Source organism: Daucus carota, chromosome 5 (assembly GCF_001625215.2).
Source record: "Daucus carota subsp. sativus chromosome 5, DH1 v3.0, whole genome shotgun sequence".
Classification (NCBI taxonomy): Eukaryota; Viridiplantae; Streptophyta; class Magnoliopsida; order Apiales; family Apiaceae; genus Daucus; species Daucus carota.
This window is the reverse complement of record NC_030385.2, coordinates 24,850,716-24,875,772: the sequence shown is the minus strand read 5'-3', so window position 1 is coordinate 24,875,772 and position 25,057 is coordinate 24,850,716. Positions and strand designations below refer to the sequence as shown.

Below are 25,057 nucleotides of genomic sequence, written 5' to 3'. Positions count from 1 at the left end.
TAGGTAAATCTCATGTGAAGAAGGTATGAGCTAAGGTATATTAATATTATATCACACACTATATTATTTATTATACACTAAGTCGGGGGTCTTCACAGAAACAGTCTCTCTGCTTTAAAGCAGGGGCAAGACTGCGTACATCTTACCCTCCCGGATTCTACTAAATATATTTAGTTTGGTTGGTTTTGTAATTTAAGTCCATTATGAAATGTAACAATGTTAGAAGAGAAAAGAGGACGATGGTGTGTTCTGACTTGTGATCCCTCCCGTCTTCGAGTAGACTCCAACCATCAGCATTTGCTTCCTACGTAAATTATGGTGGTTACTGTAAAAATAGTTGGTTGTAGGGGTGAACACGGGTTGAGTCGGTCGGGTTAGAGTCGATAAAACGACCCAATCTAATTAGTTCGATTTTTAAAAATCCAACCCGTTAATTCAAAAATATATGTCTAACCCAACCTTATCCTTTTTATATTGGGTTGGTTTGGTTCGGGTTGGTTTGGGCGGTTTAGAATTTTATATTATTATGTCAAAAAGTTAAGTATTGGACTTGTGAAATGTAATAAACAATTAATTGTTTTGTTTGTGAAATGATAATATAAAAATTTATATTTTTAAAAATAAAAATAAAAATAGATACTCCTTCTCTGTCCACTTTTAAGAAAAAAATTTGTTTCAATTTAGTTGTCCACTTCAACTTTCATATTTTCAAAATGAACTCTACTTCACATATCTCTTATCTATATTTCCTAAATTAATCGAATTTCACATATTATGGGCATAATGAGTCAGGAAACCAATGTAATAAAATATTTATAAATTATGAATTATGTGGATGCACTTAATATCAGAGAGTTTAATGTTTTTTACAAAAAAAAAAAATACTATGTTAGCTTAATGTCATTGACACTTCTTGAGCATAGCTAACAGGTGCACTAAAAAAGCTAGCATGAATTAGACAAATATTACTTAGCAAAACAAATTAAAATACTAAAATACAATCAAATGAAACATAAGGATGATGTGACGGAAACTAATTTGTTTGTTTTGTATATAAACGGGTTGGGTTGGGTTGGTTGAGGGTTATAATATGTTAAATTCTGACCCAACCCAATTTATTCGGGTTTTTTGAAAATGAACCCTTTTAACTATCGGTTTTGGACGGTTCGGTTTAATCGGTTAAAAAAGGGTTGGTTTGGATCGGTTTTCACGGGTTGGGTCGATTATGTTCACCCCTGGTTGGTTGTTGCCGTTGCCTCATGTTTCTGACATTTTTTTAACAGAGTATACAATAATTAACAAACGGGTCCGTGCAGAAGCAGAACAGTAAGATGTACTCTTCCCTGGAGATGATATTGTTGGAGAGGGAATTGTTTGAACCTAAGAGGTGGGTGTTCGGTTTATTTTGGTGAGTATCCCTAATATTCTCCGACTCACTCTTAAATATAATATAAAATATTAGACTTCTATTAACTTAATACAAATTTAAGAGTCTCAACTTCAACAATATTCTTTATACTTGCTCTTAAGTTAATATTTTATTCTTGTTTGGACTTGTATATGACACAGTCACAAACTCAGATGTAATTGGAGGGAATGCATATTTTATTGTAAAACATAAGTTAAGAGCTTTGTAGTGGCTCTTAATTTTGAAGAGAGAGGAGAGAGAAACAAGAGGCTCTTAGTGATATGAAGAGCAACTAAGAGTCTCTTGAAGCAAAAATTCCTTTCCCCATCATCAAATTTCAATTTAAGAGTCTGATGGAGATGCTCTTAAGCATGGAAAAATGTATAAGGTTTTTCAATTTAAATTTTCCGACATAGTATTAGGCTGTCTGCATATGTTCTTGCCTTGTCAAAGTTAGACAACACGCTCGGTATATGTGTTTACTTGATGAAATGAGATTGAGAGGGAATGAAACGAATTTTATATTCTAGATGTCGGTTAAACAAAGAATTATAATCCACATGTTTTGAAACATATGCTCATTCTATTTTACACTATGTTTCGTTACGATCTTTATGACGAGAAATTTAAACTCATTTATAATTTAATTACTATTTTCATATACGATCTGCTTTATTCATGAAACTTTTATATAATTTTTCATTTCATTGTTTCATCATTTCAGTCAATCAAGACAATACAGCCTTTGTATTCAATATATAGAATGTGCACCCAATATAATTTGTGTGCATAACACATATAAGATCACCATGCCAATATGCCAGGCTGTGTAATTATAATTTGGGCCTAAGTAGATGTAAAATGGGCTAGACTCTTATTAAATCCTTGTTCAAATCCAGACCCAGCATAAATTGTATCCTTTCATAGTTTGTTGTTTTACCAAATCCAAATCAAAAGCATGTAACTGGATGAGATAGATTCTGACCCCACAAATCCTCTCCTGTCATTTTTGGCCAGTGACACCCCCGAAAACTAAAAATGAAATGCTTTGATTCTGTTATCAACTTCACATTTTTCATATTAAAACTTGAAAATGTCAGTGGGAGCTTCGCTTCCTGGTGTTCTACAATCACCATTTTTGGGTTCCAAGCTATATTCACCATCTTCTACAACTCCTCCTTCATGCATCTCTTGCTACAATTTATCCAAAACAAGACGCTCACCGTGCATCAGAGCCATTGATCTTGATCAGAATACGGTTCATTATCTTGCCTTTCTTTTTTGCTTCTTTTTTTTCACACTAGAATTTTTGCATTGTAACTTTTTTTTATTGAAAGAATTTTATGGTGCTTTTTGTGCAGTTGGTTGCAATTTCAGTTGGAGTAGCAAGTGTTGCGGTTGGGATTGGAATTCCGGTCTTTTACGAATCCCAAATTGACAATTCTGTAAGCACTTCACTTCTACTACTTCTCTTTGATGCCAAGTAATGTTATCTTGCTGTATCAGGGGAGTAGTGACTTAGACTCCGTTTGTTTGTCGGAAAATAACTTCATTTTTGGAAAATTGGGTATGACCTTTGATTAATAGACAGAACTGACCTTGTGCTACCAGTTTCGGCTTAATATCTTATGCAATAATTTTTACCATAAGGTTTTTGCATAAGGATCCCTAATAGTGTGCTAATAGATAATAAGCTAATGGTGACTTCACTTCTTAGTTTAAGCCCCTTTTAAGCAACTTGTTTACTTGCTCCACAAACACACTTGTTTATTTGAAATGGAGTTGCTTGAAGCAACCTCAAAGAGGCTCTGACCGAGTTTCTCACATTATGATATCTTGCTCAACTTGTAAGAGGGGATAGATAATAAAGAGATGTTATGACTGGTGACGACCACTGACATTATGTCGTGAAGTTAAATACAATTGTAATAAATTATTCGTGCAGGCTAAAAGAGATAATACTCAACCATGCTTCCCCTGCAGTGGCTCTGGTGCACGTAAGCTCCTACCTCCTTTTCCAGTTATGCCACCATTAGATTCAACTTCTTCTCCTTGCATTTGATACAATTTTACTGGTGTTCTTTATGTAGCAGTGATAATAAATTGCATGTCAACTGTTTTTTCCCTGTAATATAGTATTATTGTAGCTCATCGGTTTTCACACTTTCAGTTTTCAAAAGATGTTGAGATTTCTCATAAAGACATGCAATTTTTTTAACTCTCAGGAGAGTTAGAGGCATAATATTGGCCTTCTACTTTTTTCCTTTGAAGTAAGATCACAATAATCTATATTGTGGTTTCTTAGAAGTGTTAAAGATACAATTAGGCGTAACACACTGAGATTTTGGACAACTGATCATCACTTGACACGAAGAGAAGTCATTATCCATATCCAATGCTGCATAATTAGTTGTATATACTATGAATAGTGTGAATTCTGGATTATGGCCTATTTGGTCAACACCAGTCTCTCAGATATATTAGGTTTTGAGTTTTTCCCCTTTGCTTCCTTAAATATATTATTTGATTGTGCATGGTATATATATCTGTATTGAGCTCTTAACAGGTTTATACTCTGATTATATTAATTTATGTACAGAGAAATGCAGATTTTGCATGGGAGCTGGCACAGTAACTGTGGAGCTAGGTGGGGATGAGAAAGAGGTCTCAAATTGCATCAACTGTGATGGCGCCGGCTCTTTAACATGCACTACATGCCAAGGGTCTGGTATTCAACCTCGATATCTTGACCGCAGGTATGAGATAGTTATAGATCTTGCGAGTAATTGGAAAAAGGATACTTGCTCAAACTCTCTATCCTATACTATACTTGCTCGGCCACACATAACAGATTAGAGTTCACAAGAACAATGGCATAGGAAATATACAACTTAATGGGACGAAGAGAATCTGACTTTGCTACATTATCTAGTAGAAAATGTTTCTGGAGTATCAGACTGATGCGTGTGTTTTCTGGTTGTGCAGAGAATTTAAAGACGATGATTAAACTGCTTCAAGTGGCAGCTTTTGCGGATCATTCTAATCATCATATCAATATAAGAGCCAAGAGAAGGAGAAACCTGAATTGTAACAATTTCACTATTCATTTTTTTTTTTCTGGCTGAAGAATTCGTTTTCTTCTCCTCTACTTTTGTATAATGTAAAGTGATACAACACTCTTCTTTATAATTAAAAGATAATACTTCGATCACATTCTCTGCTTACATAAGTTTAGATCTAGGGGGTGTTTGGTTCATGGTTAATGAGCCCGGTTAACCAAAATCAGAACCTTAATCCCATAACAAGTGTTTGGATTAAGTGTTTGGATTAGTTATTTGGTGCCATGGAATGGGAACACCAATCCTTTTAGATGGTTAAATCATACCTTTCTCACCCCTTGGGTTACCATACCATTCTCATTCCCATTCCCAACCTCAATCCAAACGCCCACCTAATGTATCATTCCCGATTCCCATTCCCAACCTTAATCCAAACGCCCAGCTAATGTATCCATAAGTGGATAACCTGGTGAACTTAGAGTAGTTCAAATCAATGTTACGGTCCAAAATGCTCTATTAAAGGCGGCAAAGAGTATCGACTCTGCACAACTGCAGAAGCTGTGGGATTTTTAGGTATATTTTACCATACTTAAAAAGAGCAGAAGACTAGAATATTAATTGTCAATTCATCTTTATAACTTGCAATACTCTGATCAAGTATAAACTGATAAGTTGGGGGGGGGGGGGGGGGGGGGGGGGGGGGGGTAGAATAATTAGTTAGCATTTCATCAACAAGCTTGTGATCTGGCATCGACAAGCTGTATTAATACTCAGTACTAATACATACCAAAAAGATGGTTATGCAGCCATTCCGCTTGTAATCTGGCATCAACAAGCTGGATAAATTTAAAAGCTTTTCTGAAAGAAATCCTACAAATGCACATACTAAACATAGGCAATCATGCAGCAATTCCATAGTTAAACTGGCATAAAATACCATGAAAGAACTAGGACATGCTAACAAGATGGTTATGCAGCCATTTCGCTGTTAAACTGGCAAAATATCAAGCTGGATAAACCGGACTTTTCTTGAAGAAAACCTACAAACAATATGTACCAAAAACTGGCAAAAGAAAGACAAGTACGAAATATCCTAATAGGTACTAGAAGTCAAGATCTTCAGACTAGATGAAATTTCCACACTTCCCTTGCAACCATGTCCATTTTACGTTGTTTCCCTTGAGAGAAATGAACATCTCCCTCAGATTTGGGTCCTCAAATAGGTCCAGAGCAGCATAATATAGCCAGTCATCAACGCCTTCGATCTCATCCAAGCATTTGATGCATGCTGAAATTGAGAACCTTTCATCTCTATGAGGTGCCACAGCCATATGCAACTTCAAAGCAGAAACCATCTCCAACATGCCTTCTGCCATTGCATTATGTAGCATATTATTCTTATTGTTGTCACCTAAATTAGCCCCTTCGTCTGCTGCTCGCTTTCTCTTTCTCTCGGCATTTTTTTTGCTCAAATTATTTACTGCAGTAGTGTTCCCTTGTGTAGGTGTTGTTAATGTTGGAGGTTTAAAAGCAAGGTTTTCATTTTCCAAGCATGTAACTAAGCCTGAAGGATTTGACTTGTCCAGCTCCGCATAATGACTTGATTGAGCATATTTTCCATCAGCTCCCAGGTCAGCAAATATGGTGCATAGTTGCTCAAGGATCGGACAATCTTTGATCTTGGTTGAGTCAGGCTTCAGTTGTACCTGTCAATTTAAAGTGATAAGAAACCTGTGAAGCCAAAATCCAAAAGCATCTAGAAAGAAATTATCTCTAAAAATTATAGAAATGTACCCCCATGTCCCATAGATCAATGGCAGTGTAACAGGAATCATCCAGAGCAAAATCATTCTGATCAAATGAAGACTTCAAATTGTAGTAACGTGTTCGTAGAACATCTAGGTGCTTCCTCAGTTGGTTGTTGTTAAAGCTGAGGTCAGTCTGTCGGTTGAATTCATCCCGTATGTGATTCCAAGTTTTCTTATCAAATACATTGTTTTTTCTGTTCCCCAAATGAATCTGCTCAACAACAAGGTCTGCGAAGATTTTATCAAGGGATGCTGTCCACCTTGTCCTTAACCTTTCTTGTTTCGGTTGATGTTCAACAACTTCATATTCCATCTGCAGGTACAAGACTATAATTTATATGCATGCCATCAAGAGACTTCTTTAAAGTAGTGTTATAGATTAGAGTACACTCATATTGGAATTAACATTCAGTTCTGCAAATATATCCTGCATCACACAAAAAATATGCTGGACAGACTTTTAAATTAATGTGCATCCTGACAACCCTGAATCCTGATACAACTAGATACACAGAACACTAGGGGTGAAAATGAAGTTAAGTGGAGTATGAACTACTCGTCAGCATATTCATAAATTTCGAAAATACTAGACAAGTAAAATGGAATCTAGGGCTAAGGACCTAAGAACTCCTCGAGTGTAATTCTCATGATCTCACAAATGGAACACAATAAAAATATAAATAACTCCAATCTGATGTGAACAGAATTGAACATTTTCTTATGTAGGATTAAGACCTTAAAAGATAATCCTTATCTAGATTATTAGGAGACACTATAACATACTTGCCTTGAATAATACCAAAAACAATTTAACTTTTATAGTAAAGCAATAATCCTAATAACTATCTACATTAATAGTAGACAGTTTTACCATAATTTTCTAAGACTTACAGATATAATAAATCATTCCTCTTCTTCCGCCTAAGTTCCTCAAGCAAAAATAATACTAGTGCTAATGCCCTCTTCACACGAGAGTTTTAAAATTTCTTGATGGAACCTAATTTCATACTTTTGTGATATTTGTAACACTATACACAAAAAACAATTATAATGTCAGAAATCTGATATAGACATTAAACACACACACACACACACACAACATATATTTAACAAATAGTTATTTAGCTTACAGCACAACAAATATATAGCTTCTCAAACATCAAAATAAACTTAATTTACAAATATAATATCAGAAGAATACATGCCTAAAAATCGCACAAGGCAAACACATAAAGGGTCGGGATATAGAATTATAGATACAATACATAACACTACACAATTAGAGACATAAGCAAACTATAATTCCTACAAGCAAATGAAAAAAGTAATCCCAAAAGCAGAAGTGAGTTGAATTAAGGTCTGGGTGGGTCGCGAGCTATGGAGGCGACACGAAATATTTAATTAGTTGAACAAACAGAAATAGACGTCGAATTTGGGCTAGTTGAGATGATAATGACACGATTCAATACAAAAAATTATATAATGGGCATACCATATTTTGACCCCGAAATTTAGTTTACCATTTTTAACTCTTGTGGTTAATCAAATTAAACAAGTCTGCAATAAAAGTAACCATGTTCGTTAAGGAAATCTATTACAATTAAATTTAACTTTTTAGCCCTTCAGAAGATCAAGAAAGGGTGAAATATGACTGATTTATAGATATTCTAATAGATTGGTAATGGAAGGATTATAATTTTGCAAGCATTTACAAAAATAATGAGTATACTAGAGTTATATTTGTCAGATCAACAAATTTTATCTTTGGATTATTTTAGTTGTACGGTTATTCTATCTTCTACTTATGTTTTATAAAATTTTCGAAATAATTGAAATTTACTTCTAAACTAGTCTAGGAATTCAGTATAGTATAATGAAAAACAATCTAGAAAATTCTTACAGTAATTGTATAAAACAATATGTAATAAAACTGGAATTATATACTCTATATAATAAGAGTTCTTAATAAGTCCCTTTCCCTCTTAAGAATATTTTCAAGTCCAATTGTTAACAACTATCGAAAAGATAAGATCACCTACTTATAGTAATATCTGATGTTATGTATAAATTGCCCAGTTAAAAAACTACCAAAAATATAAGAAACTAACTCTAAGTTGTTAGTTGTCACTAATTTAGTATAAAAGGTTAAAATTCTGACTTGTTAAACTATTTATTATAATATTACATTTTAGCGAATAGAATAAATTAAAAATATGTATCAGGAGGTATATATTACTTGCTGATGCACTTCTTAGGAGGTGGTAGCTCTTGTTGACGGCATGACGCTAGAGATATTTGTATTGAATTGTGATGCCCATACTTGTGACTATAATTAATTTGACTTTTGAAGATTTGTTCACAAAGCTAGAGTATTCATAGGTACCGTAGCCTAGTAAGTCGTAAAAAGACTCCTCCTACCTCTCCTCCTAGGACCTCACTACTATTTCATAGGTTTGAATCCTCATATACACTTGAAATCTTAAGGATTTAAAAATATGCAATCCTACCAGAACTAACCTAACTTTATTAATAACAAAATAATCCTAATAACTATTCAGATTCGTAATACACAAGATTGCCATAATTATCAGAAACTTGCAAATAATATAGACCATATATAGACAAGATTACCATATTTAGCATAAACTTACAAATAATCATATGGCTAAATTTACAACAATCAGAGATTTTTATTTTGCTTCTCTAATCATAGAATAGATCAACATCAGCAAAATTGACGAGCCATTTTAAATGCATCAATGGACAAACTTGTTACCAAGTATCAATACAATGACAGGGAAATGCAACTACTAGGATAAAAAATCTATCAAAAGAAAGCATTATAGTTACTAATTATGAACAAACTGGATTTAGTGATTATGTCAACAGTGGATCCTAAGTCCACTAGATAATGTAACAAGCCATTTTAGGGAGAATCGACAAAACACGATATAGTATGAGTTGCATGCATCAGAATATCACATAATCTATTATAATGTCACTAATATAATATGGTCCAGGGATACAAGAAGGGGTCTAGGACTAAGGACCTAAGATCATAGAATGAGAAATAACAATAATTCAATTCTAATTTGAACAAAATTATAATATCACTTCATGTAGTAGCAAAATCCCAACTTTATTATAAAGAAAAACCTTGTATTATTAAGATTTGTAATAAAAAGAAAAGACTGCCATAATTACCTTATCCTCATCATAGATGATACAGATCTATCACAGATACACTTACCAGACCGTGTTACTTTAGACAAGAGGTGCAAAGGTTCCAATGGATTGTAGGTATGAGGTGAGGCACATGCGACATGCATCATTATATCATCAAAGAGAGGCGCACTAGTTACACACTATATAGTATTTTTATGTATAAATAAATATGAAAACTCAATGAATTTCATATAAGCATAATAAAAGGTGGAAAAGATATTACAAACATGATAGAAAATATTAAATTATGATGAACCATATAAACTCTATTTAAACAGTAATACTCCAAATCATAGAGAAATCATACTAAAAATAAAGTAGAAGACGTGTCATGCACGGTTATGTTAATCGTAAATAAGATTTTCTAATATAAATTTATTCTTTTATTTCCATTGGACTAATAATTATATAAATATCAAGGACATTGCATAAGTTTTTACAAACAGGAGGATTCTAAGCAGGGGTGGCTCTGACAATAGGCGGACAAGACATTCGCCTAGGGCCCGCAAGACTTAAACCCCAAATTTTTGAGCACTTTATATGTAAATGTATGAATACATAGAGTATATACAGATTAGGCTCCGAAAACTGATTTTGACTATGGCCCAGGAAATCTGGTTGTTTCACTCCAATTAAAAAAACATTCTTTGTATTTAAAAACAGAACACGGGTCTTCAGAAAACAATACAGCTTCCGGTGATCCAGTCCCATTTCTGAAAACAAATTTTAAAGATCAACAAGCAGAAGACAAAATAAAACAATACCAAACGCCACCAACAAAAACTGGCCACAGCTCTCGTCTCTTAAATAGGTCCACATGTTTCCTCAGGGCACGCGTCTATCAAGTTGCCTCGTCTCACTCGGGCAAGCGAGACAATGTTGGTGTGGCCGATGACACTCTCATGCATACATACGGTATCTCCACAGATACTTAAATCCTCCACCTCCTCATCCACAAACCGATGATTCAAGTTGTTGCATAACTGATTCCGTACTCTACATTACATTCTTTACAGTTTATGCAAAGACATCACAAAGTAATAACAAAATTGATAGTTATTACTTATTACACACATAGGGTAATATATCTTACATCACAACGACAATACAACCAGCTTCTCAGATATCAAAACACTATATCAACACACATATCAGAACAAATGATTAACACGTAGGTCGAAATGGCACACAAGCGCAAACACGCATACAGAGTTGGCGTTATAACACATACACATAGAAAAGTAAAAATCGAATGAAACATAGAGATAATGATGATAAGCAATTAAAAAGGAGAGAGATTGCGAAAAAAGAGATCGGAAAGAAGAACCGACCGGAATTAGAGATCGGATCGCCGGAGCTCTGCCAAGAGGGATTATCAACGATAACTCAATTAGTCGAGCAACTCAAACAAGAGGGAACGACAAATGGGCTGGGCTGCCAATAAGTTATTATTAGAGTCATCCGTTAAGCCCCGATCTGGTTCCGGCCCAAGATCTAGCTAATTTGGACAAGTATGTGTTTTGTTTTTTTTTCCCCTTCTAGAAAAGCAGGAAAGTGTTAAAATCAATTTTTTTACTTATCCAAATCTCATTATCACCACTAATATGAATGAAATATGTGGAGAAGACATGGGTAAATATGGTATAAAATTTGGATTTGGAATTTAAATAGTAAACTGTGGAGCTTATTTATCAATTTCCTAGATTTAACAATTTCCTACTTTTATAAAAGGGAAAAAAAAAACAAAACACATACTTGTCTAAATTAGCTAGATCTTGGGCCGGAACCAGATCGGGGCTTAACGGATGACTCTAATAATAATTTATTGGCAGCCCAGCCCATTTGTCGTTCCCTCTTGTTTGAGTTGCTCGACTAATTGAGTTATCGTTGATAATCCCTCTTGGCGGAGCTCCGGCGACCCGATCTCTAATTCCGGTCAGTTCTTCTTTCCGATCAATTAGGAAAGTGTTAAAATCAATAGGAGAAGAAATTTTTATGACGATTATTTATCTATCATTCATTTATTAGATTTGGTGTTACGAAATTACTCGATCGATATTCAAACATAGATCCTTCTCCTAATTGATTTGGATGTAAAAATCAATTAGGAGAAGGATCTATGTTTGAATATCAATCGAGTAATTTCGTAACACCAAATCTAATAAATGAATGATAGATAAATAATTGTCATAAAAATTTCTTAAAGAAGCATGTAATATATAGATATGTTTTCATCAATAATAGGACAATATATGATTAATTAAAAGTGATGAATGTATCGTCCAGTCGAGTGACAAACTGTAAGTATATATTAAGGAGTTTAAAATTAGTGCCGGCTATGCATGTTCCCTAGATAAAGTTCAATTAATGGTCATGTATCATACGATTATATCAAATCAATTTGACCTAAAATCAATTTTAATTATTGAATTTTGATTAAACAATCTATTGGACAAATTAATATCAGTATAAAGGTCTGGTATACAAATTATGTTGTGTTAGTTCAAGTTGAATAAAAAAATTATTAACATTATTAGTTGATTTTTAAAATTAATTTATAATTATAAATCAAACTATTATACAAAAATTAAATTAAAATCAAAATACATAATTTTAAAATAAATATTTGTTATAAACTACTTTCCTCCACTATCTCAAATCTACTATTAAATATTGGCAGGTCCCACCACTTTACCCACTTTTCATCTAACTTTACTCATTTTCCATACATTGTCTTGGCCTTCGTGTCCCCCTCCAATGTAAACAATTGAGGGGGACGGAGGGAGTACTATATTAGCTATTTAGTAACTAATATATTTACTATATTTATAAACTCTATAATTATTCATATATAAAGTAATATAGTATTTTAATTTTAATAATTTATCATATATACTTCGATTAAAAATATATATATAAGGATTAATCAGATTTCAAAAATCGAATCGGTGATCAACTTTGCAGAGAATTTATCGGAGATTAATCGGTTAAATCAGAGATTTTTAGAACAGTGCATTGAAGACAAGGTGAGTGTGCCAGTGTGGGTGTTCAGGGTAATGCTACGACCCCGCATCAAAAGCCACATAAGTTGTTGACTTTCAACAGAAAGAAGACTCAGGGCCGGCTCAACTAAACATGAGGCCCTAAGCAAGATTTTAGTGGAGGCCCTTTTTTCATATATAAAAATATTTTTATTTCATTTCATATATAAATTTATATATTATTTGTATTAATACTTTTTTATGTAATACTTATTTTTTATATTTGAAATAGTTTATATATTGTTCTTTTTGTTTTTTTAGTTTTCGTATATTAATATAACATTTAACTAAATAAATTTTAGAAAAGTATTATTACACAAAAGATAGAAATCACATAATTTATAATAACTTAAGGGTTATGAAAAATAAAAACATATATTTTTTATTTAAAAAGTGTGTTTATTAAATTTATTAAGTACTTAGACATATCACTGAAAAATTAAAAATCATTTGCTTTATCTAATTCTCATTTTTTTATTTAATCTTATTTATATTTATTAATATTTTATTATGACTATTTAGTATTTTCGTTTTAAAATACAATAATCCATATTTCTTTTAAATATGTTTTATATATACAAATCAATATTTAACTATTATAACCTAGTTTAAAAAAAAACTATTATAACCTAAACATATATATATAATTATAAAAAAATTGGGGCCTCTTTAAGGCTTGGGGGCCCTAAGCGACCGCTTAGTTGGCTTCACTGTTGAGCCGGCCCTGAGAAGACTAAGACAAAACATTGTCAGCAGGAAATGAAGAAGGGTAGTAAAGCAAATTAGCAGAAATGGTAGAAAAGGGCGATTAATGTTGGAGATAGGGTATCGTGATAGAAATCACTAATCAGTAATGTGAAATTGGCAGAGCTCCAACCTCTTGAATGTCGGCCTAGTTTCTTGATGTAATTTGTTGTTTGTATATTGCGTCAGAATCATATCCTTGTTCTTATCTCAGTTAATATAAACTTGTTCATTTCTTTATATGAAATTCAGAGTAGATTAAATCATTAGTGGTGTTTCGATTTGTCAATTAAAGCCTAGTATCTGGTAGATAGTTGGATATCCATTGTATATAGCATTTACTTGGATTGTTTAATTTTGCAAAGCATAAAGAGTCATGCTTAAATATAAAAAAAAAGGTTTAGTGCTCGGTGAAAGCTGTGGATATTCTGGTGCCTACTTATGATTCGCTTCAAAGTGGATAACTGACTACCTTTAGTACCTTATAATTTTTCTGCAGATTTTCTTTACTCTTGTTCTTCCACTTCTAATTCTTGGTCTTCTTATTGGCAAGCAAGCTGATCACATTTTTTAGTGATAATACAAGTTCTTTACTTGCCGCCACAAGGTCCTAACCTTTTTTTACAAAGATGCACATATTGTAAGCAGATGATCAACAACGTTTGAGAATTTTTTTAATGTTAGTTAAGCCCCTTATTTATCAAATCCTAGATCCGTCACTGGTGTCATGTACACACAAAGAATGTTTGTACTGCTTTGAGGTATCCACAAAGTTAGCCTCTATCTTCGCCTAGGCTTTCATAATATTCAATTGGGCAATGTCTATGTTCAATGGAAGTCAAGTTGAGGAACATGAGTTGAGAATCTCTGTACTTTGCCAGTGCTTTGTCCTTGACTACATAACACAACTTTGGTGCATGGTATTGAGATTTAGATTAAGGACAAATATATTTCAGGCATATAAGGTGGACATTTTATCACTGTTAGGTCTGCAATAGATTTGCATGCTTATGCCACTAGAACGGTGTATCAATTATGTCTCATTTTCACAATATGCTTTTTCCAAATTTGATTGGCCGGTACTTCAGTGGACCAGATGCAGACCATTAGCATCTGTATAGGCCTGAAAACTTGACAGAAGGGATAAAAGAGTCCAGTTGTGGATGTCAACTCTTCATTGCCAGTGTTTAAGTTGGGCGACTCCACATATTCAAGCTCCGTTCTTGAGAATGCTCAACAGACAGCAAGTATTTTATTTTCTAGATAAATATAGAGGTTCTTACACTATGAGCATTCATTCTGCAGGTGCAGATATTTTACAAATCAACAAGTTATGGTTGGACTATGTGATTGTTTAGGTGGGATAGGCCAACCTGGTTCACTTGGGAATTGTTGGTCTATTATTTCAGTGGTCTTGAGTAGTCGCTTTCATTATATGCAGTTTTTTTTTTAATTTTCCACTATAAATAAATTTATTGGTGAGATATAGACTTGCAAGACCAAGTTGTTACTTATGTTAAAAAAAATGCAGGAAGCAATTAATAATGGATCCAGAACAACTGATTTTACCCTGACTTCTGATTCAATATGCCTTGTTTCTCAAAGTAAATCTTTAAGGTCCTGCTTTAAATATTCAACGATGGTCGGAAAAATATTCCTCTCATTCTTCGGCTTTTCCACATTATTCAATAGCGATCTTTCATTACTCTGCAGAGGGTAAAGGACTTAAAATTTGTGCAGGTTTCGTTGTCAAAAGGAAAGCTTTTTCGGTCCAATGGCACCCCTGACTCCGGTAACATGGTCCCTAAATCTCCAAGTGCTCCATCCAGCAGAGAAATATTGACATTCTATCTGAAGAGTGAAGACTACCTTTTCTGCCATTCCCTTTCTTCTGGTCAATATACTACTGAAAGCAACTGGTGCGTCTTCATTTCCTGTTCATTTTCTCAGACACGCACTAACAGAGCATCTATGTATGAGGTTTAGTGCCGAACATTGTTAGTTGTTCAACTAGCATAAACTCATTTCTAACACTTATAAAGTCGCATAGCTTTTCATCTAATATATGCAGCTGTGGTGCAAATGTAAAGCATGATTATTGTTGGGATGCTCTTGCCTGGTTTATCTATATTAATGTTAGTACAAAGTCAAGCAAATGCATCATTGCAGTTCTTGTAGATTTCCCAAACTCATATTCACAGTTTATATATGCAATTTGAAGGTAGATGTTTCAAAGTAATCATCCCTAGGATTTAGAAGAGACATCAAATACCTAAAAGAATAATACAGAGGAGCTTAAAGAGCGAAACATTTATTTCGCGTAAAAACCAACTTCTGGAATAATAGAAACTTTATATTACAGGCAACACTTGTAAACTCCAAGACTTACAATCAACACACAATTTGGATTTACATCGAAAGAAACATAACCAAAAGTATTAGACAAGTCATAACCTTCTGAAACTAGAAGCTAAAGTATCATGCTTACTGGTCAGATCAGCTTCTGATATTTAAATATACAAACTGGCAAAATTATGTAAATCCACATGATAAGTGACCCACAGCGAGTTTAAAAGAACTGCGGTTGAATCCATTGTTGTCTTCACCGATCTGATAGTGCTATGTATCCTCAATTAAAATTGATCTAATCAATCTACTACTTCTGTCATTAGCGAGCAATGTCTGGTTTTGTTGTGTAACCTAATTGTTGCTCCATTTCCCAACTTAGCTTTGATGCCGCCTCATTGTGTTCCGGAACATAATCCTTGTTACAAAAAGTTCCAACAAAATATTAACAATAGGCCAATCAAGAAAATGGGAGATTAGAAATCAATAAGATGATGTAGATTTATTTAGATATGTACCTCGAGCTTAGACATCAAGTCGAGTGCAGTAGGGGCAGAAATTATAATGCGACGGGCAGAGGGTGCTATGAAACCTTCATCAACTGCCTTGTCTATGAAACTTAGTAGTGAGTTATAATATCCTTCCACATTCAGTAGACCTACCTGTTATTAAATATGATAACAGATTCAGAAAATTAAACATGTATTTTACTAGGTTCATCAAAAGATTGTAAATATCGCTAACACACATAAGATCCATCAAGAAGCTCTATTACATCTTAAGGTTTTTGACGAATTGGTCATCTATCATGATATCGTATCTCAAATTCAGAAGATCTCTCAAATATAATTAATATTCATACCACCAATATTTCCAAAATGGGAATTCATTTTTCTGTTTATTAGAACTCAGTACTTGATGAGTTTATTTGCTGGCTTTTACTCACGGTGTAGATTTTAGAAGAACTGATCATCTTATGGAAACAATGAATGAGTTAATACCGGCTTATTATGAATTCCCAGCTGAGCCCAAGTGATGACTTCAAGAAGTTCCTCCAGTGTTCCATACCCACCTATATATATTACATGGTAAAAATGAATAACCGTCAAGGTGCCTTCATAAGGGAATTATGGTGGTTTTGTTAGTAAAAATAGGATTACCAGGCAAAGCTATAAAAGCATCTGCTTGTCGTGCCATTTCTGCTTTTCTTTGGTGCATTCCAGCCACAGGTCTTACTTCTCCAACAGTCTCCCCAGTAATCTAAATCATCGTCAAACAAATCCATCTTCAAATATAGAACTATAGTACACATGCCAATTCACTTTTTCCAAGAATACCAAACAGAGGCTTACACAACATGATTGCCATAAAACTTATCATAATATCATGTCTCATCTATTTCAAGTAAAAAATAAGCTTATGAATATGACAATGTTTGGGAAAAAAGCTAAAAGAACAAGAACCATCCTATCCAATTATTTTCTACCTCTTTGGGCATAAGGGTTTTGGGAATTATCCTGAAAAAACAATATAAGCAAGAGGATTAGTAAAAAGATAGGCGTAGACGTGTCGATGAGAGGCATACATAGGGAAGAAGTGGGGGTACCCCAACACATGGCGACCACCGTCATGAACAGCCTGTGAGACGAGTCCCATCAGCCCAATGCTGCCTCCTCCATACACCAAGTCGATCTTTCTTTCCACCTGCCACTCATTTTTGTTTAGACACATTAGCAAACCTCATCTTCCTGCATCACATATGTTATTTGTGCATTGTGATCTATGACACGTCTTAACACACAGAGCGTTGATTGTAGAGATGATCGGATAAGAATCCTATATCAGATAAACAAAAATTAAGATGCCCCCTGCTACAAAATGTAGCACAAGGCAACTTAGAGCCTCTAATCCTACCCCCTTATCCGAATTCTCACCTAAGATGAATTGGTCCAATACCAGTCCCTATCCAGACGAAGCTCGCGAACACTTTCCTATACATGTGGCTAGTGATCGCTTTCTGACATATGTGGCTATTGACCCTTTGCTCCATTCACATATAATTTAATGTTCATTGCTTATTTTGACACGTAACTGCAATAAACTAACTAGTACATCCATAGTACTTGCACATTATGATTCCACATTATTCTGACCGATCTTAGTACTTATAAAGTTGGAATATTCTCAGTTATGTTCTTCTGGACCACCTACCTATTATCTGATCCACAATTCACCCTCATAATATCTAAGATTAAGTTTCTTCAATCTTCTCACCCTTAAAAATAAAACTAATAGTCTTAACTACCGCGATAAATTTGGAGTTAAAACATAGTGATCACTGATCAAACTGAACCTCTGTTCTGTATAAACTTGAGTAGTTGTTGTATTATGGATTAATTCTAAAATTACGTACCAGCTGGTTTCCGAGCTGAATGGCAGCGAGCTGATAACTGGGATTCTTTCCAGGGCTGCTGCCGCAGAAAACACAGATACGCTGAAACCTTGATTTTATGGGAGCCAGTTGACGATATGGTTGCTTCTTGTTTTCCATGATGTAAGAATTACAAGTGAAAATGGAATGGTTTGAAAAGTAGTTGAAATATGGTATAGTGTTGAATAGAGGGAAGTAAGGCTGAAAAGCTAAAGGCAAGAGGCAAATGGGAGGGAATGTAAGGAGTGTATGACTGGTTGTCCTGTTTTATATATCCATTTTCCTCAACCAAACGCTCCAACTGAGCCCCTCATCTGCATCTCGCCACGTGTCCACACACACATGCTATGTTTGGTGTGTGCGTTCTGTTTTTTGTATGGCAGCGCTGAGCGGTGTTTTGACTGGTAATATTTTATAGAAATAGAATTTTTTTGAATAAAAATTGTTTACTTATCTATTATTTTTTAGAATTATCAATTATGAAGTTAAAAGAATTTCTATATTCTTATTTTTAAATCTTTTTAATTTCATAAATCAAGGAAAACAGAACATAATTAAGAATAATGATTGCATGCTTATTGCTGAGTGACTATACAAGAAGCATGGTATGTATCCGCACCCAGCAATCCGGCATGAGATGATTCTCCAGAAACATGTGAAACGATGTGGTAAAAATTAAAATACAGTGTCTCTCTCAATGTGACTACATGGAGTAAAAGGCGGTCAAATGCGTATTCTCTTTTCAAATTACTGTATGTCAAATTGCCAATGTCAAAAGTTCCGCGAATTGGTTATACCGTGTCAAAGAAAAGAAAAATATAGGTCGTGTTTGGAAAATGACGGTTAGTTATTAGAGTATTGAATTAGATGTTTTGACTAATTGATTGAAGTAGATGTTTTGAGTAGCAAATTCAATTAGCAGTTTCTCGTAAAACTCTTTGATAAATAGCTGATTGATTAGCTTTTTTTAACACAAACCAAAACGTCTAACTCAAAAAACACCTCAAAGTAGTTTTTTCAAATTAACTTTTTCGATCCAAACCTCTGTTTCAATTCGCTAACTACCAAATACTAATATTAGCTTATTCTAGTGGTTAAACCTCTAAACCACCTCAAACCTCTAATTTTGTCCAAAACATCTTACTCTCAAATAAGGCCATAATGATTACAAGAGATTTGAGGCAAAATTAGAGGTTTGAGGTGTTTTAAAGATTTGAACACTAGAATCTGATAAAATTAGCATGTGATAGTTAATAGATTGAAATAGAAGTTTGGATCCAAAAACTAATTTCAAAAAAGCAATTCTGAAAAAAAATCTGGGTTAGAGATTTTGGTTTGTGTAAAAAAAAACTAATCAATCAACTATTTATCAAACAGTTTTACGGGAAACAGTTAATTCAACCCGTTAATCAACACATATGATTCAGTATGCTAATTCCCAAATAGAACCAATGGGAACCAATGATTCAATCCGTTAAAAGTATTATTATTAAAATTTTCTTCTTTTGAACAAAAATATGTAATCAAAATTTTATTTCATAAAAAAATTAAATAAAAATTATATATTTTATTATCCGTTCAACCTAACTAAAAATTCGTGTCCAAGTTAAAAGTATCATGCAGATGGAGTATATAGAAGTATGTTCATTTAATAACTTAAATTACGTACAAAATATGAAAATAAACTTATTTTATGAAGGGTTTGTATAGTGTGTGCTCATTGGTATATGCTAAAAACGGAATTTTATGTAGGGGGTCTATCATTATTTAGATATACTCCCTCCGTCCCTTTTTACATGTCCCCGTTTGACTTTTGACCAGTCAAATTGACTATATTTTGACTGAAATTTTACATATATCATATAATTCAAAAAATAATAAAATTTATATCATTAGAAAGTATATTTAGTGTATTTTAATATGCAACTTTCAGATTTCAAAAATAATGAAGAGATAATTTGTAATGTTTAGTCAAAAATTGGTCAATTTGACGGATCAAGAGTCAAATGAGGACATGTAAAAGAGGTTGAAGGGAATAAGATACAATCAAAATCTCTCAAACATATAAAATTTCGCGCTTAGCATGTGCTCATGGACACACGTTAAAAAACCGTTGAGGATATAGGAGTACTGCTGAATGTTGAAATGTCGTGGTTGGGACTTGGGATATGCTTTAAGGAGTTATTGAAGTAATAAATGTGTATGGTCCGGTACCGTCTGAAATGTTTAAGAGAGGAGCGTCTCTGTACGTACGGTTTATATCTTCATTTGCATGGTGGAACCAAACGGATTCGGCTTTCCAGTTTACCAACTTGTGCTTGTTATTTTATTTAACATTATTTTTCACCAATTATAGTCATGTGTCATTCTTTTTTTTTTTTTTGAGTAAATGTGTCATTCTTAAAATCATATAAATAATACTCCTAACGACTACAAATTCAATTATCCTTCATCAATCCTAATTATGTTTGATTCTTAACATATTAATATAATTTACAATTTTAAAATAATACTTACCGGATCACAATCATGATCCCAAGTAGCATTTGGTACTAACAAACAAAACACTAAAAATAAGATTGATTATAAATATCATATGTTCCCGAGTAACATTTGACACTAAGAATAAAAATGGATATAATTATCGATCAAATCGCGAAGAAAAAATTATTAAAAACGTTAATACAAACTTAATAGCCTATAAAATATAAAAAATGAAAGTTGCGCTCAATCATTATCAACTCCACCTCAAGAGAAACCAAGTAAAGCTAAAGAATTGGAGAAAAGCAATCTGAAAGAAGTACATGACTTTGCTTCCTGCTTGACAATCATGTACATAAATTATTACATGATTCTCCCATCTGCCGTGCTCATGATTCATGATACACTAAATTTGGAATATTATAATAATATCCGTGTTCAAACAGCTTCGATTAAAATATTAATTGTTCAAATTAGGCTTATAGAGGAGTATATTAATACAGTAGCATTTACACATGGCTGGTCAATCCGAGTTTTTGTTGGAGATGGGTAATACGTGACACATCTAAGCATGGTCTTGATCTTAGGGACATAACTATTTTTTATATTTTACACATTCTGCGTTCTTTTAATTTAAACTTCTCTTATCTTATAAAACAGTGTGATAAGTGGTTTTTTTAAGGTTAAGATACCATAAAATTTGATTGTACCAGACAGTTAGAAGGAAAAAAAAGTGTATTATTTTCAAGGAGAAAATACAAAACTAAACTTTTTAACCAATATAATAATCATAAAGTAAATTTTACCATCACTCAAGGTTATTAACAAAAAGTTGTCATGAAGGTTATTAGAAAATTAAAAATAAAGCAACACATTAATCAAATTTAAAAATTACATAAGAAAAGTAATAATAATTTAGTAATCAATTATATTACGATGCCAAGATTTCATAGAATTTTATTACACGCTATTTATATACTCCCTCCGTCCCAGTCATTTGTATACAAATGGCTGGGACACGGAGACCAAGAAACTGTATAATAAATGAGTAAAGTTAGATGAAAAGTGGGTATAGTGGTGGGACCCATTTATATTTAATAATAGATTTTAGATAGCAGAGGAAATTGGTGGGTGTAATAGTGTTTATATTATTATAGAATGGAGACAGTGGAAGAAAGTAGTTGGTGTAATGATTTTTTATATTATAAAAGTTTACTACTTTTGGAATGTATACAATTGATAGGACGTCCGAAAAAGGAAACCGTATACAATTCATTGGGACGAGGGAGTATATCACAAGAATATGAAAAATTATAAATATAAAATGATAACGAATGATGGAGTTAATTTTCTGACTCCGAAATCTAATCAATCAATCAAATCTCTCGATAATTAAAATATTAGAAAGAATGGTTAGCCAATAACTTTGCTTGTTTTTAATTAACATGACGCATTTTGATTAGTTAAAAGTTGCCACCGGTAAACTCGAGTTGGGTAGTTTGGTCTCACACACTTCGGTTACGTCAGCCCTGTAACTATAATATTACAAAGAATTTTAACAGGTGGATCCAAAATTTTTGTTTTCTTTATAGTTCAAACTCAAACATCTTCCTTGACTTGTGTTACCCGGACATGATTAACAATCGATTACTCACATCATGAATCAAGCTTCCGTCCGAATATTAAATTTTATAAATCAAATAGTAATAAATTGCTTAGTTTTGAGTAATCAAATCAAATCACACCGTAACAAACAATTCGTATCTAGAAACAGTGTTTATCAGGTCGCAAGTTCACGACTTGCTTGACAACATCACACGGCTTTAGAGTTGTTTATCAAAAAAAATATTATGATGATGGTGCGTCATTGGTGACCTTGTCTGCTGAGGACGTGTGGAGGCATATTCCACCGATTCTTTTTATCAATTCAATATATTAATTTAGAGAATCATTCCGTCTAAAATCTTAAAACTCATCTTTGACGTATAAAATATTAGAGGTGGCAGGGTCTCGTGAGACCTTCCGCAAACCAGAGTTCTGATAGCATGTACAGAACCATTTAATCTAAAACTTTAAAAAGATACAGAACCGTTTAATCTAAAACTTTAAAGAGTTAGAGGCCTTTCAACAATTAAAACACACAAGAAGAATCATATAAATAAAAAGATTTTAGAATGTAGGTGTTTAATTAATTCGATTTAGTTTCATGTTTTTTCTAAGATGAAACTGGATCTATTCATTGATACGATATTTTGCTGGGTATCTCAAAATTTGGCAGCCCTTTATTGTATTAATTATTTATATATTGGACAATTTAAAGTGACATAAATTTGTAATATTACTTGTCTCTTTATTACGTGCATGGTTGTAAACTAATTATTTCAACTTAGTTCTCCACATATATAGTTATTATAATATAAATTTAGATAAAATATATAAAACACACAATAAATTAGTTTTAGAACTTTTTCCATCAGTTTTGTTGATATCAGATTAAATATTATTATTTGTGAATACTTGATTCATTTCTTTATTTGATCTTTCGAAACAATATATATTTTTATTCTTTTGTAATTTACAAGATTTCAAATTATCTTATATTCTATTGTAACTTTGATTTAGTTCAATATAGCATATTATTTTTTAAATTATTAGAGAAATTAGATAATCATTATTCTTATTATTAAGGTTTTTTTGTCATATATTATTAAGTTTTTTTTTTTTTGTATGCATAATCTTTGATTTTTGTTCAAATGGTGTATTTGTTCGCATTCGATCGTGAAAAAAATTGTTGGAGACGAGAATTTCATATGTTCAGGAACTCTTGTAAACTTGTCAACACGAATAAATGGATTCGTAGTAGAGTAAAGAATTTTACTGTCCGCAAGTTAGACGGTTTAAAGTTTGAAAGTGATAACTCTTATACTTGCTGGGAAAAGAGAGGAGTAGATGGTGTCTTTTAAAGTTGCGATCAAACTGTGGAGATGTTAGAAAAGAACGGTATCCGTAAAATGAGTGGTGATCGAGTCATGTAGGTACCGCCTGAATGGTTGATCAGCAATTTGTTATTATTCTTGATGATTATTGATAAGTGCTGCTTTCTTGGTTGAATTGCATTTGATTACCCTATTCTGCTAAACATATTGTTGATAGAGGAATTTGGTAATCAACAAAGATGAGGTTCATGGCCGGAATCAAGATCTGGGACGGTGGTTTTGGTCGCCGGAGTGCAGTGGTTGTGCCTACGTACCCCTATATTTATAGGGGATCAAGCCGTACGTAGTTCTATTGAACCAAGACTCCTAGTTTGATCAGGACCTTATCTCTTAGACGTCCAACGCATTCAGAGTCCTACTCCAGTTAGAATTAAGCCTTGAGGCAACTACCTCAGACTCCTAGTCCAAGTACATCACGGATACGACATCATCTCCACTACGAGAGATGACACTAACCGCTACTTATCGTAGCATGGAGGAGACGTCTGGTCGAGCCGTGACCAATTTCTTGAGGAGTAGGGACGCGCCCTTCCCCTTTAGTGAGGTTCTCACTAAGAGGTCAGACAAGTAAGGAGCCAAGTTACACGATCGTCTCAGTCCCCCAATGAGGCTAACTCACCAGAATACAGGACCCAGACATATGATCGGCATTCATGTCACCCCTGAGGGCCTTCAACAATCATGATCACCTCAAGCCCTCGCACGAGGACAACCCGGCAGATAGCAGGATTGAGGATTATAGATCACGCCCGGACGTAACCCGAGAACTACCAGATGAGCCTGATAACTACCAAATGAGCTTGGTAACTAGTCTTCATATCCCTCGGAAGGGTCGTCATTGAGACTCACTCAACCTCTCACATAATGCGTCCACATGTGGGCGCGACCCCTGAGGGCGCGCCCTGAACTCTGCTGCCTTGTCCCATCAGTCGTCTCAACAACAGGTCAGACCTGTCTTTTAATATCCGAAGGCCGCGCCCACGGGATCGTCCCGCTAGGGGCGCGCCCTTGGTCTTCATCTGTGGTCAACTTCTCACAAGGGCCGCGCCCCTCGGTCACCTCCGAAGAGGGCGCGCCCTCCTCCAACACCATGACCAATTTTGGTCATAACAGGGTGGACGGAGGGTCGGTCGCGTCTTTCCATCAACATTCTCAAGTAAGGCGTCCCTCTTTGTGACTCGGAGGACACGTCTTCTTCACGCAACATCGGCGGATTAGTCACGCCAGCGCCCTTCCGTTCAAATTGGAGTCTTCAAATGTCGGTCGCGTCCTTCCTTTGTAAGCAGGAGGGCGCGTCTCGATACCTCATATAGGACTCTTAGTCCAATTCATGTCTTACTTAGTTAAACTAAGTATATACACGGCCCAACAAGGACCTAGCCAAATTTGGCTATAACACATATTATATGTTGAGTTCATTTTTTTATTTGGACTTGCTAAGTAATCAATTTCTTATTCTTGTAATAAATTTTTAATTTTCGAATTATGAAAACTGAACATGACTCGTATTTCAAAAAT

At 33.9% G+C, this 25,057-nt stretch overlaps 3 protein-coding genes across 3 annotated transcripts; 1 reads left to right on the top strand and 2 right to left on the bottom strand.

Annotated features, from left to right (window-relative positions):
• Positions 1-2,434: 2,434 nt before the first annotated feature.
• On the top strand, positions 2,435-4,619 carry LOC108220670 (protein SPA, chloroplastic). The gene is made up of 5 exons (XM_017394510.2): positions 2,435-2,666; positions 2,770-2,853; positions 3,354-3,405; positions 4,008-4,164; positions 4,394-4,619. Exons 1-5 carry the CDS (start codon positions 2,502-2,504, stop codon positions 4,413-4,415), a joined length of 480 nt encoding a protein of 159 aa, XP_017249999.1. The 5' UTR covers positions 2,435-2,501; the 3' UTR covers positions 4,416-4,619.
• Positions 4,620-5,369: 750 nt separating this feature from the next.
• LOC108223915 (L10-interacting MYB domain-containing protein) lies at positions 5,370-10,971 on the bottom strand. Its single transcript, XM_017398387.2, has 3 exons — positions 10,832-10,971; positions 6,262-6,588; positions 5,370-6,173 (listed from the first exon to the last, which is right to left on the bottom strand). Exons 2-3 carry the CDS (start codon positions 6,586-6,588, stop codon positions 5,592-5,594), a joined length of 909 nt encoding a protein of 302 aa, XP_017253876.1. The 5' UTR covers positions 10,832-10,971; the 3' UTR covers positions 5,370-5,591.
• A 4,609-nt stretch (positions 10,972-15,580) lies between these two features.
• Positions 15,581-18,310, bottom strand: LOC108223916 (probable cytokinin riboside 5'-monophosphate phosphoribohydrolase LOGL10). The gene is made up of 7 exons (XM_017398388.2): positions 18,045-18,310; positions 17,238-17,335; positions 17,118-17,148; positions 16,792-16,891; positions 16,633-16,703; positions 16,150-16,293; positions 15,581-16,049 (listed from the first exon to the last, which is right to left on the bottom strand). Exons 1-7 carry the CDS (start codon positions 18,180-18,182, stop codon positions 15,954-15,956), a joined length of 678 nt encoding a protein of 225 aa, XP_017253877.1. The 5' UTR covers positions 18,183-18,310; the 3' UTR covers positions 15,581-15,953.
• Positions 18,311-25,057: the final 6,747 nt, after the last annotated feature.